The following is a 19,589-nucleotide window of genomic DNA, read 5'->3' as shown; positions in this document are numbered from 1 at the left end:
GATGCCCAGCGCGGCCCTGCGGGTGGTGGGTAGAGAGGGTTCTGGAAGCAGCAAGGCTCGACCGAGTTCTCCGCAGGAATGAAGAGCTCTGGTGTAAGCTGGCTGTGGTGTCAGAATGTAGGGGGTCTCCAACGCGTTTCGGCAGGGGCTCTGCCTTCTTCAAGGAGGTAAGAAGTGTGGCTATGCATGTGTGAGGTTTAAATGTGGAACTTCCAGGTTCTGTGTTTGTCAGGTGGTGGAGATGACCAATCAGGGCTAAGAGTGGGTGTGGCCCATGTATCTGATAGGTCGTGGGTGATTGTGCGAGGCTAAGCCTGTGGTTGGGTGATAACGTCACGTGGTTTGGGCAGCCAATGGTTTACTGTGCTGCTGTGGTTGTGTTAGCTGGGGCTCGTGTCTGGGTGCATATATGGCTGCTATGGGGATTGTGACCGGCTGTGAATGGTCAGCGGCGGTCATGCCGACACCACATGACCGCCGCTGACCATTCACAGCTGATCACCACTCCACCTGCTAGACCCAGGCGACCACGCACCGCCCCCTGGGAGCAACCAACACCAGCTCCACTCACAGCTGTTCGTCCAGCAGCAATCCCTAAGCGATCCACACCAGCAGGCACCCACCAGGCAGCGGGAACAGAACGCCAGCAACGCGGTGCACCAAGCCCCACAGTGCACCAGCAAGCCACTACCACACACAGAGCTTCCTCCAACCGCTGACACCGCACCAGCCATCCAACACCGCATCTGCAAAAGGAAACTAACACCAGCTACCAGCAGCCCAAGCCTTTTTCACCAACAAATCCTACCGGTAGGTAAGTGACTCCGAGACTTATACCCCTGCGCGGGACGCCGCCAGGGTGTACATCCACAACCGCCAGACCCGCTGCCAACCCACCACTCCCCTCCCCCCGAGACATCCTAAGACTGTTGACCAAAGGTCCAGCAGGGGTAACGTGCCGGTCTATTGAACTGCACGGAAAGGAGCCCCCTAAAAGGGTCCACTCACCTCATCAGTCTCCACCCACACACACCCCCAAGTGGGTCGCTCACCCCACCTGGGCGCCTGGGACCGAACAGGATTAGTACTGTTTTTTTCTAATAAACATTTAGAGACGAAAAGTCGGAAAAGTTTTGCCTGTCCGACTTTCCGCCTCCTTTGCCTGTTTCAGAGGCAGAAACTTTATGCGCGCGTCCCCGCTTTTCTCCATATTCAATTCCTAAACAGGCGAATGCGGAACAGGCGGAAAGTACTGTCAGAAGTGGGGTAATCAGTCTGTACCCCCAAAATAAGATGCACTAACATTGGGTATCAATGTAGATGTGTCCGAATAGCCCTAATAAAAGTGTTTGAGGTACTTAAGTTGTTTAAATTGCTTCTTATTAACGTCTTTGCAAAAGTGGTGAAGAACGGCATTAAGCAGTATTTTTTGGTCAAAATAAGTAGTCCAGTCAAATTTGGGGTACTTAAAAATGGGTGCTAGCATATTTTTGTCTGTAAAGTGAACTTTAAAAAAAATGTGAAAAACCACCCTCATGCACCAGCAATCTCAAAAACACTTGGCCCCACCTTACAGCACTCCAAGAAGTCTATTTTGCCAGTTTTTATAGTTGTCCCCCCACTTCGTACTTTTTCACCCCCAAAAAGAAAGTACCTATTTTGGGGTGTTCCGAGGTAGTAATTTTTTTTTTTTTGGTTGATTTGTCCTTTTGGGGGGCTGTCCCAAGGGTTCTGAGTTATTCCCCACGTTTGCACCCCAAAATAACGATTTTGCACTTTTTTTTTTTCACCTGCTATTCATAGGAGATACTTTTCTGCCTATTACAATGCATTGACTTTCCGCTTAAGCGAAATCGTCCTGGAATTGAATATGGAGATAATGTACTTTGAAAACAGGCGGAAAGTCCGAATCCTCAGAAACTTGTCTCCAAACGGCACTTTTCGCCTCTTAATTGAATCCGGCCCTAAACATGATACATTTGGGAGCAACAAGCGCGATAAGTAATGGGCACCCGTACCCAATGGAGCAACAGTTGAATTTTTCTGTCGGGTGCCCATTACTTTATAGGCAGTCAAAAAACAATTGAACTCATCCCCATAGAATTTCAAACATTGGGGCATATCCAGTTACCAATTTTGGATAACCAGGGTTATGTGCTCTCCTGATACCCGCGCCAATTAAAAAGAAAAATGGTCACGTTTTTTTTAGCCAGATCCCACGGGAGGGGAATATTTTTTTCAGTCAGCCTGGATTCTGCCAATGGCTGCCGAGGCTGTGTGCCGGGAGCAGGGTTAGGTAGTGTAGTGTGTGCGGGGAGCAGTTGTGTAGGATTTGTGTGCGGAGAGTGGGTGCAGGGTTAGCGGTGGTAGTGTGTGCGGGGAGCGGGTGTAGGATTAGGTGTAGTGTGTGCAGTGTTAGGGGTAGTACCTGTCCTGTGCCCTGTCCATTGTAGCTGTCTGCGACGCTGGAGAAGAGCCCGAGCAGAACGACAGCGCTGCAGAAGGGGAGTTTTTAAGGACTAAGGGCCCGATTCAGACCTGGATGCTAACCTGCGATCGCTCGCTATGGGCGATTTTCACCCGTCTGCACATGCGTCGCAGTGCACGTGCGCGAACTAGTCTGTGCGATGGGGAAGTGGGTGGTAACGGGAAGGTCCTTTAAAACGGGGGAGTGGTTGTGCGAACGCAGGCGTGTCTGAGCATCAAAACAGCGTTCTTTGGGCGTGCATAATTAACCTGGAAGTGTCATTGTGCACGTCACCTGGTTGTATTTCAGCCTGCAGTGATCGCAGTGCTTTCGGCGGGATAGGGTCTACCTTAAGGGCTGCGAGCAGCTCCGATGGCTCTCGATGTTACTGAATAATCATACACTTCCTGGAGATGACATGTGCTATGAAAGAAAAGTGGGTGTCATTACACCGGCTTGCGATCATTCTGCCATCGCTCTCTAAGATACAGAGGGCGTCCTTTTAGCCTGGCTGTGCGATCGTGGCATTTGCATATCCGCTCCCTGACTGCGAGAGAGCGCAGCTTAGCGTCCCCGTCTGAATCGCCCCCTAAGCTTATTGGAAACTTCCAATTGCTTTACTATTCATTGGGGGGAATCCAGAGCAGGTGCCAACAATTTTTCCCTAAAATATGGATTTTAGGAAAAATTTGAGCTGCTCCCAAAAGCCTGCACGCAATTAAATACCAAAAAAAATATTCTGTTATAAACTCGCACCTAATTGAATATGCCCCATTGAATTGCACACTACTATCTGTATTCAGATGCTATTCATATTTATTTCTGAGAATGCTGAAAATGGATGTATTCTGAGCTCTGTGAAAAAGTTCCAGCCTATCGGTAACGAGATGCACACTCAGCAGTTTGGATTGGTAGTTTGGTTGGTTTAGATCAAATTGTTTGTGTAAACCAAAACAACATGCAATCCTGATGAACAGAATCAATTAAGGCACCGTAGTAAATGGTTGTTCAGCCCAAGAACTTTGGCGGGTATCCACTACCCAACAGCGTAAAGCCTGAACGATAATGATATCATTATCGTTCAGTCGTTTATTAACTGCGCAGTGCCCACACTGAAAGATATATCGTTCAGTGCAGACACCCACCCTCATCCCCGAACATGGCCAACCTGACTATATCGTCCGGTTGAGCAGCATGTTCGGGCGATGAGCGATGTCGGCAACGAACAGTGTGAACGCGATTCGCTGGTCGTTGACGACATTTTGCTGCCCCATTTGTGCACGATTAATGGACGACTGAACGATAACGATATATCGTTATCATTCAGTCGTCCATTAATATCGCGTAGTGGATACGCGCCATTAGACATGAACCTATCCTCTCTTCGTTCTTCACTCTTTCCGTGAGTGAAGAACAAGATAAGCATGTTTTGAGTAGCTGTTTCATTTTTGCAACCTCTAGTAGATATTTTCTAATTTCTTTTTTGTTCTTTTTTTATAATAATATTTAGTTTCAAGATTATAGGTGTTTTGTTGTGCTGGAGCAGTGTTTCTAACCAGTTCAGCTGGAGAGTATTTGATTTTACGAATCACTGTTTATCTTACAAAGTGTCAGTTGCCTAAAGGGTTCCTTAGGCGACCTGAAAAACTGAACGTCTAGCGTTCAGTCCTTCAGGTCGCCCGGTGCAGTCCCCGCACTGAACGGCGTTCACTGAACGACTTTCAGTACAGGATCCCGACCTCATATCTCGGAAAATAGGGAACCTGACGAGCGTAGTCAGGTTGACCAGCATGTACCGTAGATAGTCGGGGTTGGCAAGGACCCAGCATGCACGAACATCGCTGGTCCTTGCCAGTTAGTCATTACACGACTTTGTGAACAATGCGACCAAAACCTCCTGGTTTTGGTCGGATCGTTCCAAAAGTCATGTAATGGATAGACCCCTTAAGTTGATTAAGCAAAAAATAGACAACAAAAAATAGCAAGTAAGTTACTGTGGAAGATTGCTGTTAAAGTGTGCAGTAGTGACAGGTCTGCTCTTATCATCCACTCTCTGTAGCTAGATGAAAATTGTATTTTGAATTATCAAGAACATACTTGCCCTGTGTCACTTATGCTGGGTACACGCTAGACAATATGTAGACATATGATCGGACAACATATCGTCCAGTGTGTACCCGCTATGTCACTGACTATGCGATAATCAGACCTGCATGCAGTTCTGACGGGCGTCATCGTCGGCAGCTTAGCCCCCACCGTTGCGATGTCGCTCCCGACATCGGCAAGTGTGCATGCACTTGCCGATGCAAGGACCCCCGCCAGGTCCCGTCACACGACAGGTCAGCTGGGTACACATCGTTAAATGTGTATCCAGCCTTACTGGTAAAGTTAATCATTAATACATTTTGTATTCTGTTTTTGTGGACAAGGTATTGAATGACTGGAAACCTTACTATAAATTATTTTATAACTTTTTATTAATAATCATTCAGAGCATAAAAATAAGGAAAGGAAATTCTGAATAGCAGAAAAGACATCACCAGAAAACTAATCATAATTCCTGAAGATGGGAGTTGGTAAGTGTCATCACGGATGAAGTGAGGCTGCAGTCATTTTGCAGGGTTGGGTACGACGTCCCGGAGGTCAGAATGCCGGCAGCGGGATCCCGACAGTGAAAATGCAGACGAATTTGGGTTAAGTATTTCAGGTTAACCCTTACCCTAATCCAGTGGTTCCCAAACTGAGTGCCTTAGGGCAATTGCAGGGGTGCCACGGATTGGTGGCCCAGTACCGAATAAAATTATTTTCAGTCAGTTTGATAGGCAAAACCAGTGCTAATGATTGTCCATCAAACAATTTGACAAACATAAGTGCAGCCTTATCAAATACCAAGTAACTGAACCTAAGGGTGACGTATAAGCATAATTTACTTCATATAATTTTTGCTGAATATCTCTATAAGAAACTTTTGGCCCAGGGATGCCGTGGACCATATGCTGATAATCTAGGGCGCCGTGATTCTAAACAGTTTGGGAACTACTGTCCTAAACCTGCCGACTACATCCCATTTGCAGACCTTAGTGTGAGTTAGTGCTAGTGGAAAGGAGAGGATGAAGGCTTTGCAAGTGAGCAAGAAGAGCTTGAGCTTCACACACACAAAATTGTCACATGAATGTCCCCTTGCTATAAATAATTTAAGCCATAAATAAATTGGAAAACTGTATTTTAATGAAATGAGTGGTAGTACATGGGTAGGAGGTTGGGAGTATACACTTTTGCACCGTATGCCTCTGGTGATCTTTCCACCTCACCGCTGCCTAACTAAAGATAGTATACTGTTGTACTGTATAGCTAATAGTCACGTAGTCTGAGCAGATAGCATTGCTTGTTCAATTGAAACACAACAAGGTGCTATTTAATAATGAGCACAGAGCGACAATGAACAAAGTGCACATTTTTATTGTAGTGATTGTGCTGGACTGTATTATCTCTTATAGGCAATATATGTTACATTATGAAGTCTAAAGGTGGGCTCCTAGCTCTGCATGTTTAATTTTTTTAAATTATTTTTAAGTCTCTTATTTTATGAAATTTTATTAAGATAATTTGGTATTTCCTTGCATTTAGTACTTAAAGTGCTGCGTAATGTGTTCTACAAAGAATAAATACAGTAACAGTGATTGAGCGAATTAGACCCAGCAGAATGCTGATATGCCTGCACACTTATAGAGGGAGAGGAATCAAACCTTCTAAAGATGACAGGTGGAGAAGTTGTTTGTAGCAACTAATCAGCTTCTAGCTGTCATTTTATAAACTGTACTTGATAAATGATAGGTAGAAGCTGATTGGTTGGAATGGGCAACATCTTCACCTATCCTCTTAAGAAGGTTTAATACCTCACCCCCTTATAGTGAAATATAGTATAGTGATACAAATATTATTGCATGCTTGAGAAGAGAAAATAAATGTCACGGCCAGGGTTTCTCGGCATCGTAGTCACCGGGTATTACCTGTGAGGACGTTATGGCGGGGGGTCTCTGGAAGCGGTGCTGGTGTTTGGCGAGGGGCATTGGCTGCGTGTGGTTCTGTGCCGGCACATTGTCACTAGGCCTGGTGAGGTCTGGCGGTGTTTCCGTTCCGTTGGCATGGGCGCCGCCATCTTGCCTGCGGCCATGTGATTTCGACTGTCCAATCCCGGTGGGTCATGTGCTCATTCCAGCCAGTCACAGCGCGGCACTGAGTATTTAGGAAGGTCCAGAGCCTTCCTTCTTTGCCAGTGCAACGTGTTTCTCAGCTGCTGCTGAGAGAGAGTACCTGTGCCTTACCTGCCTGTTTGTTACACGCTTCTAGCCTGAACCTTGCCTGCTTCAACCTGCTGGACTTACCCTGCACCCTCCATATACCTTCCCACCTGCCTGAGTACCTGAACCTGCTGTTTCCCTGCACCTTGCCTCATTTCACTCCGAGCTGGACTTCACTGCCTGCATCAGCTACAGCTCACCATACCTGCACTCGTTACAGCTCATCATACCTTGTATTCAGTTACAACTCATCATACCTGCATTCTGTTTTAGCTCACCATACTTGCATACTGGACTGTTCCTGCCTGTCACTATCTGTACATTTTCTCATTAACCCTCACTACAGTTATCAAGTGCACTTTAGTGCTATACCTGGACTTTTGTTTTGCCATTCCCATGTCTTCTAAGTCACTTATTAAAAACTCCACTTTTTCATTTGTCTGCTCCTATCACCACCCCGGGTCCACAACAAATTAAGAACCTCACAGTAAAGGCTTTATTTATTTGACTCCTTTATTCTTCATCACACAATAATATGTCATAACAATGCTACATTTACCAGTCTCAATATTACATTCCTTGTAGTATACAAAAACGAATTTTCAAATTTATATCAAACCTTTATTGCTATGTTTGCAGGAATAGATTAATCTACAGATCCAAGGCAAAGCCCATAACACTTATGAGCCCATGTCGCAGATTTCAAAATACCAGTGCATATAACTTGCCACACTCTGATTGTGAATCCAGTGGTGGTGGAATCGTGTACTATTCATTATTGAGAAGAAAGGAACTTAGTGTGGAAAATATATCAAAGGTCTAACTAGCTGTGGACAAATGTTCAGCAAAATACACAAGTGTAAATAATTATTATTGTTTATATATATATATATATATATATATATATATATATATAGCTCCACAAATGTTCCGCAGCGCCTTACAAAGTACACAACCAAAAAAGTGACTAACAGTACAATACAAATACAATGGAGGACAAGGAGAGGTATAATATACATTGCTACATTGGTGACCATCACACCCAAATGAGCAACAGAGCATAAGCAGGGATGCAGTCAGGAAGCCGACGGTTGAAATGCTGACCGCCGGCTTCCCGACTGTCAAATGCCCGCAGGGTTCTGATGATAGGCTTTGAAATCCTGACGCCTGTCATTATACCTACGCCGGGAGCCCGACATACCGAACTAAGGTAAACCGGGCGGCGGGCGCGGACAGCCGTGCGATTGGTTAGGCTAGGGTCGGGTCTCCCAGGGGGGACTTGGGGTTAGGCACCCCCCCGGAAGAGTTAGGCTAGGGGAAGGGGGTGTTGGGGTTAGGCACCGCCGGGGGGAGGTTAGGGTTAGGCACCTCCCCGGGACACTTAGGTTTAGGCTGCTGGGATGGGGGGGTTAGGGTTAGGCACTAGGGGGGGAGGTTAGGGATAGGCACCCCTAAAGTAGGGTTAGGAGAGTGGAGTAGGGTTAGCAAATACTTACATTTTTAGCTGTCGGGATCTTCACTGCTGCCGGTCTTCTGGCGTCGGGATTTGAACCGCCGGACATTGGTCTGGCAGTATTTCATACCGATCCCCATAAGCAATCAAGTGTTAGGTGCCCTAGTAGGGAGTAAGAAGTAGATGAAAATAAAGTAAGGAGAAGCACAAGAGGGTAGAGTAAAAATAGTCACAACAGTGTACAAAGTACATACTTTGTCATGCCTAATGTACTTCTGTGTATAATGCAGGGGCGTATTTACAGTGGGTGCAGGGTGTGCGGTGCACACATGCCCCTGGGTCCAGGGGGGCCCGCACCACACACCCTGCACTCATATTATACTTAACTAATCTGTTCCGGTGTCTGTGCCTGTAAAAACGCCTGTGCCTGGAAAATGGCTGTTTTCCCGTCGTTTGCACATGCGCAGTACAGGGAAAATGGCCGCCTCGGCCATTTTCCAAGTGACCTGTGCATGCACTATAGATTCTGGGCACAGTCTAGTGCCCAGAGTCTATAAGTGCGGCAATTGGCGCGCTGTGCTCAGTGCGCAGCCATCCGCCGGACTGAGAGGAGGGGGCCAAGGACAGACTGCACACGGGCCCCCTCCTTTCTAGAAACTCCCCTGGTGTAATGTACAGGTAGACCTGTTTTGAGGTGGGGGGATAACTGATTGATGCCTAGCAGTTGCCCCCAACCTCTCTAAAACTCTATCTCCAACCGAGTGCTAATATTGGAAGCATGCTGTGATGTCATTCCTTAGTATTGTGCCAGCTGTTTCTGTTTGACTCTCTTAGGGGGGAATTCAGGGACGTGGCCCTGTTAACTCATAGGTCTGTGAACTTATAATAGATTCTACGTGTTAATGCCCGTTAACACGTTAATTTAATGGATGGTAAAGAGGGGCTTGGGTGAAAAAGGGTTTGGAATTGAATAGCCCCAGGTGTTAAAACTTGAGGCTACCACCATTTTTCACCCACGTTAATTTAACAGGGCTAATCGAATTTGGCCCTTATTGTGCAATGTGGGCTCTGTAGAATAAAGACTATAGCAATGCAGTAACAATACCTCAGTTACATAGAATTCCACTGGTACTAGGAATGGAATATATTATAGAATACTTTGATATTAATCATATGTTGGGACATTTTAGCACATTAAAACCGCCTTAGTACAATAAGGACCTGATTCTGAGGTGTGAGTAAAGCAAAAAAGAGCAAGTAACTTTGTAGCAGGGGCAGAGTCAAAATGTGCAGAGATTTAGATTTGTCAGAGGTGTGTCCAAACTGAAATCTAAATTGCAGTGTGAAAATAAAGATGTCCAGCATTTGCGGACTGCATGTAAAAGCAGCCAGTATGTACCATGCATGTAAAAATAATACGTGTATTTGCACCCCTTGCATTGCAACATGGTTTGTCCAGGTACAAAGTTACTAGCACTTTTTTGCTTTGCTCCCACTTCAGAATCAGGCCCTAATCATGTATTATGTATATAGGAGCTAATGGCAATGTGTTCTGTGCACTGTGTAATAAAGCTGTTTGTTTTGTTTTACAGGTAGCTGTATCCGGTTGGGTGGCAGGCATATCCAGGTGGTACCATGAAGTACTCTGTGCCCCTGGAAAGCCAGAGACTGTCCTTTCTTATAGAAAGGGCAGTCTCTAGAGAAGCCCAGATGTGGAAAGTGTACGTGCACAAGACCCCAACCAACCAGGTACATTTGTTTGCTGTTTAAACTTGAGTGAGTAGCACATTTTGTGTTTCAGTACTCATTATTCTGTTTCCCTGGGTTCAACACCATTTAAAAAACTCACAGGCCAGTGCTAAAACTGGAAGACACTTATTCCATGAGGAACTGAGTAATCATCCAGTCTGCATTTTCTTTTAATATCTGTAATTAATTTGACTTTTATCTAAGGCCCTTCTTGTCTTCTTTGTGCCAAATTATTGAAAGAGTAGCACTATGGCAAACTGGCTAGTACTGGTGTCTCACAGCTATGGGGTCATGAGTTTGATTCCCGACCAATGGAGTTTATATATTCACCCTATACTTGCCTCCAATTACTCTAAGTACTCCGGTTTCTACCCACACTGATAGGTTAATTGGCTGCTGACCAAAATGTAAAGGTGTGTGTTAGGGAATTTAGTATGTGAGCTCCAGTGGGATTGATGTAAATGACAAATATTCTTTGTATAGTGCTACATAATTTAGTGGCACTATATATAAATAAATAATAATAATAATAAAAAAGGGGACTTGGCATACATAATTCCTTCTGATACAAATCCTAATCAGTGATGACTGCAGATGACCTATATCAGTTTGAGCAATTAGAGTGGCAGGATTGTCCCGCGTGTCGGCTGTTTAAGGGACCAGGTGCTGCGCCGTCAGTTACTATTGATAAAAGGAGATGATATTTCTTGAATGTCGGGCTGCATGTAACTGAGTGAGCCGGGTGACCGTGTGTTCACACTAATGTCTGTGCTTTTTGATTGACTCCTTTCACAGTTTGGTAAATGTGCTTTGGGCAGATGCAGGGCCAGCCCTAGGTCTACTCTCACCCTGGATGAGAATTTTTGGAGCGCCCCTCTCCCAATGGATCTACCTCTTTCCCCTACACATAGTAACAAAAAAACACAGATTGGCCCCCACAGGGGAAAAAAAACTCTATCTCAGCATTACAGCAAAACAACCACCTGCAGACCGGCGCTACAGTAACATCACTGCTTCAAACCATGCACTACTGCAACAAATCCCCGGCTAACACCGCACTGCAGTGTAACCACCATTCCCAACCATGCACTGCAGCATTACCACCATTTATAAACTGCATTGCAGCAAAACCACTGAGCTATATTTTTTCATAAGTTAAATGAAATGTCTCCCACACATAGGAAATGTGTGTGTGTGTGTGTGTGTGTGTGTGTGTGTGTGTGTGTGTGTGTGTGTGTGTGTGTGTGTGTGTGTGTGTGTGTGTGTGTGTGTGTGTGTGTGTGTGTGTGTGTGTGTGTGTATTTATAACTGGCTAATATTTTTTCCAAAAAAGATCAGAAATTATTTTTTTCATATGATTGAATTAGGTCAAGAACGTCTATTTACAAATTATCTAACATTGATTTTTTTTTTCAACACTGTATACCTCTGTCCCTGGTGCCGGTGGCGGCCGCACAGCGCTGCCTATGGGCTGGTGCCCTCGTGTGCCTGCTCCACTCAAACGGCCCTTGAGCCAGCTGTGGGCAGATGTAATCCTAGAGATTTGTCAAGTCTATGGTGAATGTGGTGTTTTCTTACTCTGACCGTATCCACCGTAACCCCTCGTTCTATTTCTGTACTAACAGTTTGTCATCCAGCTAAAATTTTTATAGTTTCTAAAAAATGTTTTATATAAATGTTTTTAGCACACATTTGTAGATTTGAAAATACAGAAAAAAATATTTTTTGTATTCCAATTCGATATAAGTAATTTAATTTGGCAGTAGAAAGAAATGATCTTTTTCTCTGGTACATGTTGGCAAACAACCCATTACAGAAAGTGTGAATGTGTTAAGCTGGGTACATACTATAAGATATATTGTTCCTATGCAGATAGGAACGATACATCATACGGATCGTATAGTGTGTACGCCTGATTGCGTATTCACGAGGGTTGCTGCACAGCAAATGGGACGATGCAATGAACGATGCCATGCTGTAACATGCAGCATGAAACGATATATCGCACGGTCGTACATCGGTTCGTGCAATGTATTGTTACATCACGGCGTTCCATCGCTGGGTACACACATCGTATATTTTATACCCAGCTTTACGCTTATTATATAATCCTACAAAAGACCTTTGTCCATTTGCCAGTTAAGGCTCTTGGGTCATATCTAGAGGAGAAACTGATTGCTCACTGACTGACATGGACAATTATAATTGTATTCAATTTGGAAAAAAAAATAACTGCAAGTGTCTGTTTTTATTCCTCAGTAAAGATAAATGTTGGATGTATGCTATATTGTATTTTATCATGTGGGAATCACAGGGCTAAGTTATGAATTAATTCATTGTTGGTGGTAACATTTCTGGCTAGAAACCACAAACACAAAGAAATGCAACTCGTCTACTGTAGTCCCTACCTCCTGCCACATCCTATGTCATGTGGACATCTAGGTATGTGTTACAAGGCCACATTTTCAGGACACAACCTTTTTCTAAGACTTCCTGCGCTACAAGTAAAACAAGACTTTGAGCTAAGATTTTGCAAGTTACTTTTATTTTAGATGTGCAAAATGATATCCACCATTATTTATTGGCCTCTTTGGGGTCTATTTACTAAGCCTTGGATGGAGATAAAGTACCAGTCAACCAGCTCCTGTCATTTTTCCAACGCAGCCTGTGACATGGCAGTTAGGAGCTAATTGGCTGGTACTTTATCTCTGTTCACTTTATTTCCATTCAATGCTTAGTAAATAGACCCCTTTGTCTTTAATTGGTGTACCAGATCATGCTATCTTTGTAATGATGATATGACAATAGTCAGTCAGGTAAGGTCTCAAAATCCTTATTTTGTTTCCTTTCATAGAATTTAGCTAAAATTATAATAAAAAAAAATGTGCCGGTACTCTCCTGAAGCTACAAGTTTATAAAGATTTATAGGGCCATATTCAATTAGGCTGCGAAAAGCCGTTATCTGGGGCAGTTCATATTATTAGCAACATCACAATATGAAGTGGAGGCATTATAATGTGGCATTAAATTAACTGGGGGCACTGTAATGTGGCATAATTTGAAATGGAGGGCAGTGTAATGTAGCTCAATATGAACTGGAGGGACTATAGTGTGGCATAATATGAACAGAGGGCACTAAAGTGGCATAATGTGAACTGGGGATACTATGTAATAATGCGAAATGGGGATACTGTGTGGCATTGTGTGTACCAGCTGCCCTACAATGTGACTTAATGTGAACTAGGGCACTACTATGAGGCATAAAATTAATTAGGGCACTACTATAGTTCAGAAAATGAACTAAAGCACTATCATGGGGCATAAACTTAACTTCTGCGGACAGTTGTCACTCTAAAAGCATTGGGACAGGGGCCCCTTCAAAATGTTGCTATGGGCCCACAAAGTTCTGGCTTACACCCCTGCAATAGCGTGAAATAACTTGTATTCTAAACAGTCCATTCAATATTTTGCGCATCGATTGGGAATTCCGACACCTGTAATCTACTCCTTAACCCCTGTTTTTTGCCTCTGTTTATATTGATATACACTTATTACTTTTTTTGTTTAAACACAAAACATAATTTGGTGTGTTAGAAGGCAAATCTAAAATATGTAGCACATTTTGTCACAGACACCTATTCAGAAGTAAGCACAAAATGCTAATTTATTGAGTTCCATAAAAAGAACAATTGCATTAAATTAATGGGAGGTACACTTTGTTTTGCATTATGCAGTGCGTAGTATTTGTGTCCTGGGGGCATTTTTTGCTAGTAGTAATTTTATATCATGTGCTCATGGAGGTGTTTTAATTACTTTTGCAATACTCAGCACGTCAGGGCAGTACAATTAAAGTGTAGATCGCCTAAATCCTAGTTATTAAATGAACAGCATGTCTTCAGAGAGAGTTTATTGTTGTGTATAAAAGTACGTAGAGTGCAGGTTCACTCTTGTTTCCTGTCTGATAATGTACTTAAAGCTGTTGGATTAAGCAGAAATCCCATATAGTGAAATCATTTTGTTCTCTATGTATTGATTTGAGATCCAATATTTCCTTTAATGAAGTATGTATGGCAGGTTTAGTTTCAACTATTCAGAAACTTAATAATAAACATTGTTGGAGTCTGTAGACATTTCATATCTGCAGAATTTGCAGCAAATTCAGTTCACTCAGATTTTTAATATTAAAATAAAATTGCTACAAACTATCGTAAAAGATCAGGGTTGAGGATTGTGACTGGCCATGAAGATTACCGGATGATAATCTAGCAGTTTTAAAGCCTATTTGGGGCTACTGTAGTGAATATGATTGAAGAGATCATATTGACCAGCAGTGTGTGTATGCCTAGTATCGTGTAGGACCCCTCCTAGCCTGGCGAAGTACAGCAACTAGACGTGGCATCGATTCCACAAATGGCATGAGTCAACATCTCTCCAGGGGTCTTCAGGCAATCTGGATAGCTTCCAACAGCTCTGTGATATTTGTAGGTGCGAATGGACCTCTCCACCAAGTCCAATAAATGCCCGATTGGGTTCATGATGGGCGAACGTAGTGGCCACACCATTCGTCGGAACGCTCCAGAATGATCCTCGAACCAATTCTGGACAACTTGGGACCAATGACACTGTGCATTATCTTGCTGGAATATCCCATTGTTGTGGGGGTACATAAAGTCCATGAAGGGCTGCAAATGGTCATCATGCAATGCAGCGAAGCTTTTACTGGTCAATGACGTGTTCAGGTGGACCAACGGACCCAACCCATTACCACGTGAACACACCCCACACCGTTATGGAACCACCACCAGCATGCACCGTGCCTTGTTGACAACTGGGTTCTATGGCCTAATGGGGTCTGCGCAACACCCGAATCCTAACATCAGCCCGAAACAACTGGAACCGTGACTCATTGGACTACACCACAGTCCTCCAGGGTACAATTGGCAATGTCAATAGCCAAGGTGAGGCGCTGGGTCTGGTGTAGTAGTTTTAATGGGCACTCTGGTGGGCCTTCTGGTCCCATAGCCCATAGCTAGAGAATGCTGCACTGACCTGCTGGATATGTGTCTGGGAGGATTGAAACTATGTTGAAGAGTTTTTTCCTATGAAAAGGGGGCCTGATTCAGACCCACTCGCTCGCAAGCGGGTCGATCGTGGCCCAGTGCGCATGACGGAGCAGGCTCCATCGTGCGCGAGACCCGGATAGCGACGGGCAAACTGTCGCTCAGGGTCTCGTACCAAAGGGGGCGTGCTGTCGATGTTGAGTGACAGCACGCCCCCTTTGGTGGGCGGGCCGGGGGCGTGGCTGGCTAGACGGAGGCGTTCCCATGGGAGCGCCTACCGTCTGGGGGCGGCCCCACTGACATCACAAGTGATGTCAGTGGGAGTGCTTTCGGCTCTGTTAGAGCCAAAAGCACTCTTGGGCTTGCTGCAACGAGACCCTACCACAAGGGTCTCGTCGCAAGCCCGATGGTCGCGATGGTCTTGACCATCGCGACCATCTTCCTGGATGTTCGCTATAGCTGTGGGTGGTTACCCACAGCTATGCGAGCGGCCAGGAGGCCGCTCTAAAAAAACAGAAGGCCGGCCGTGATTCAGAGCGAGCGCTCTGTCAGAGCGTCCGGCTCTGAATGAGGCCCAGTATTCTCTATTCTACAGCTAGTCCTGACAAAGGTCCTTTGACATAATGTAATGGTGGTAGGTGTGGTTATATTTGATTTGGTCTGTGTTCTCCTATATATAAAGATGTAAAGAACTAGCCATGGCTAAATCTGCACTCCAGATCAGCTCAGGCAAATGTCGCCATCCTAAAATCACAGCTGGGTGTTAATTTGAGGCTGAGAAGAAGCTAAAAACTCCAAGCTTTGTGGCTGTGGGCTTGAATCAGAGTTGTACGTAAACCCGGTGGTTTACGTACAACTACTATGGTGGGTGGACTGTACATGTGCAGAACTAGTCCTGCCAAATTGCATGCAGTGCTCCCAAGGCGCAGCATGATTGATATGCAGTGGCCGTTTGGAGCGGCTCTGCATGCATTTCCAGAAAACGGGAGCGTGTTGGCCTAGTTTTCGATGAGTGCCGAGGCCAGTGTCTGCGTCTTTACCCTTACACTTACTCAGATGGCTGATGGTCGTGATGTTGATCCTATCCTGCGTCTTCGGGCACAGACATCGAATCTGAGATGCTGGCAGGAGGCATCTTTTCCCTTCAGACGCCTCACGCAGACATTAGCAATATATTGTGTGTTCCAGCGATATGTCTGTGAACGATGTAGTTCAGACATATTGCGTCGGCTGTGCTGAACAGCAGATGGCAGATATACCTGTCATACGGGGCAAACAGCCGTCCGCCTGTACACAGGCAGCAGAGGCTGCGGGGAGGGGGTCGCAGTGGGATCCGCGACCAGATGACAGGTGATGGTTGTTCAGTGTGTATGAACAACCATCATCTGCAAATATATCTGTTAGGTGTGAACCCAGCTTTAGATCACTTTAGTCAGTTACATCTGCGTATTTATTGTTGGTATGGTTTATATAGGAACATAGGCCCTCATTCAGAGCCACTCGCTAGCGGCAGTACGCTCGTTCCGAGCGATGTTCACACATCTGCGCATGCGTACGGATCGTTATACGCATGCGCGAACCAGTCTGTGCGGCCGAAATTCATGTGCTCGCAAAATAGCGAATGCCTGCTAATTTGAGTGACAGGATGAGGCGTATGTGGGTGGTAACAGGGGAAGGTGCTTGAAAACGGGGAGTGGAAATCAGAACGCAGGCGTGCTTAAAGGTCAAAACGGGCGTTTTATGGGTGTGCATATTTAAAACAGCAGCGTCATTGACCACGTCACTGGGTTTTTTTTAAGCCAGAACTGTTCGCAAAATTGTGGTAGCAAAAACCAACCACAAGAATAGCGAGCAGTTCATACGCTGGTCGATGTACTCGATTAATCTAATAAATAGCGGACATGACGTATGGTGCGAGCGGCCAGGGGGCGTTTTTAACAAATAAACGAGCGTATGTTTTGCCCGCTCGTTCAGACTTAGAGGCGTGAACAGACTGCAATTTGCGAACGGATCATTTGAATAGCCACCCCTTGTTTTTGAACGAACGACCGCAAATAGCGAACGACTCTGAATCAGGCCCATAATTTGGAATGCGCATAAAACCATTTGTGGTCGAATCCTAACCTGCAGGGTTAAGGAGCTGCTTTGTGCAGATGCCCAGTTCACTGGCCAAAAACCATACCTTATTTTATTATGCAGACTGTAAGTTTTTAAAATAATCCACTGGTACTAATTTTACAAACATTTGTAAGTTTCTTGGATCACTCCCTGTGGAATGGAAGCCAAAAGCTTACTGTTTTCCCACGTAGATTACTGAATCATGTGGGGTTTTAAAGTTCAAACATAGCCCACTGTTGGTTTTGTGTTTGAAGTAGACACAAAGGTTGAAGGGTCAATTCACTAAGTATACAACAGTACAATAATTCATTATCCTTAATTCTGAGCTGCTTGGCTTAAGCAGCCTTCCTACATATTTTATCACCTTACATACAGTAGGTATGCCAACATTTTCTACCGTTTGAAAAAAGAATGTGGTTTTATTGGCTGTGAGTACTTTAGCGAAACCTACACCTTTTGATGATTTGTATAAGGTGATGTTATAAACTTGGCCAGTTACTTGGCATCACTCTGTGTATAGGACCACAATAGTTGCCAACTGGAATATGCTGGAAAAAGGCTATAACGTGTGTGTGTGTGTGTGTGTGTGTGTGTGTGTGTGTGTGCACAGTTGTTCACACACTATACTTAAGCAACTTGTGATGTGGTCATTCAGAGCAGATCTGACAAAACTTGGCCAACCGCATGTTTAATAAGTAATAAGAGTTGTTCTTGCCTAAATGACCACATATGCTAGTGTGTAGGCACATATGATTGTGATATTGTGCTTGGACAATATCCCATATTTATACGCCAGTTTCCTTGTTTTTTTTTTAAATTTTATTTTACAATTATTCACTAGAACTTGGTTCGAAACATTCTGCAAACAGAAATCCATTGTCCTGCGTAGATCGCTCTAGGTGATGGCAAAGATCTGAGTAGTTGAGATCATTCCTCTGCTAACTTAGGGGTAAAGCCCATGAGAGGGAAACTGGTACAGCTACAAAAAGATAGTCGTGGGTTAGAGGGGTAAATATGGTGACAATATTAAGAAGATTTAAGACTCAACATATTCTCCAATGCCGCAGGACTCAATCACATAAGATCTCTGGAACTCTACAACGGCAAGCCATTATGACACTCGTAAGGGGAACACTACAGAGAGCAAGGCTACAGGAGTGTGGGATGTGAGGAGAGTCCGACTGGGATGCAAAACAATGAAATAGGAGAGCCTGATACAGAGAGGCACAGCTATTCCTGAGTGAGACCAGGAAACACATAGGCAAAATGGATCCCACAGGCAGTTAAAACAAAAAGCCAAATTAGCATAGGTAGCGACTAATCAGAACCAATAGCAGGATAACAAGGGCCAGGTAATGGGACATAAAAACAAGAGGATCAGGAATAGGGGGCAGAGACTAACAGGACTACAACATAACTAGGGAGAATGGTTTTGACCAAAAGGACAAGAAAACTAGAAATAATCAGGATGAGTACCAGGACATAAGTAGAGGCAGGGGCTTGCTACAATAAGGCAGCCGGGTGCAGAACAAAGTGCTGGATTTTATAGAAAGCCCTTTTCTGGGCACCAGCTGGACATAATGTACCCCAAACATGTACTCTTTAGCAGGAGTAGGGGAGATTTGTCCATTGAATAAAAGCTGCGTGAGCTCTGCCTGCACTGTCCGACATGTAAAAAGAAGCTTTCCTAATTTTGGTTGTAGCATCAGAACCATAGGATTTGACTTAATCATTTTTTGTTGTAGTACAGTAGGCAGGTCCTATAGAAAATAAATGAATGCTTACGAATCAGGGCTCGCATGTATATGATGTATAGACTGGAGTAGATAAACCTTTATTTGATCCAAAAGCTCCTGCTGAAATCCTACATTGGATTTTGTCCGTCTGTATGCCGATTGTCTGTCTGTATTTTCACAGTCTGCATTGTGACCTTCGGGATCCCGTTCCCATCCCATAGTATGTATGATATAATTAAGCATAGGTAATGTGATATACTATTGCCTTTCGGCTCCTACTCATGTCAGGCTGACACTATCTGGAATAACTACATTTCCAACATTCAACCAAAATTGACTGCATGTATGCTAGTGGCTATGTAAGTGTGCAGCTTACTATGTAACTGCATGTTGCAGAGTATAAGCATTCCTCCTTACTGTCCTGATTTGCAGAGACTGTCTCTTGGATCAGGATCTGGTCCTAGTGGACTTGATTTGAGCGGAAGCGGCTGTGAGTGATACAGCAGTTCAGAAAAGCTGGACACACCGCTCTGGATGTGTCGTGCCCCATGACGTGGTCACAACCATGTGTAGCACTACCCCTTTTAGTGCACATATTGGTGTGAGCATGTTGTTCCAATTTCCCAAATGAAAAGTTTAGGAGGTATGGTATGAGACTTGCCTTGCATGTGACCGGTATCTAATTGGCATGGACAGTAAGTAAAT

The 19,589-nt window shown here is 44.5% G+C and overlaps 1 protein-coding gene across 2 annotated transcripts in view; it reads left to right on the top strand.

Annotated features, from left to right (window-relative positions):
- CCNI (cyclin I) overlaps nt 1-19,589 on the top strand; it is a 53,780-nt gene that overhangs the window by 8,945 nt on the left and 25,246 nt on the right. For both annotated transcript variants that reach the window (XM_088457129.1, XM_088457128.1), the window contains exon 2: nt 9,814-9,970. In XM_088457129.1, coding sequence (XP_088313255.1) covers nt 9,857-9,970 — 114 coding nt within the window. In that variant the 5' untranslated portion in view covers nt 9,814-9,856. The remainder of the gene's footprint in view (nt 1-9,813; nt 9,971-19,589) is intronic.

This window comes from Taudactylus pleione, unplaced genomic scaffold (assembly GCF_031769625.1).
Source record: "Taudactylus pleione unplaced genomic scaffold, aTauple2 ptg000739l, whole genome shotgun sequence".
NCBI classification, from domain to species: domain Eukaryota; kingdom Metazoa; phylum Chordata; class Amphibia; order Anura; family Myobatrachidae; genus Taudactylus; species Taudactylus pleione.
The sequence above is the reverse complement of the archived record's forward strand: the minus strand, read 5'-3'. Positions and strand labels throughout refer to the sequence as shown.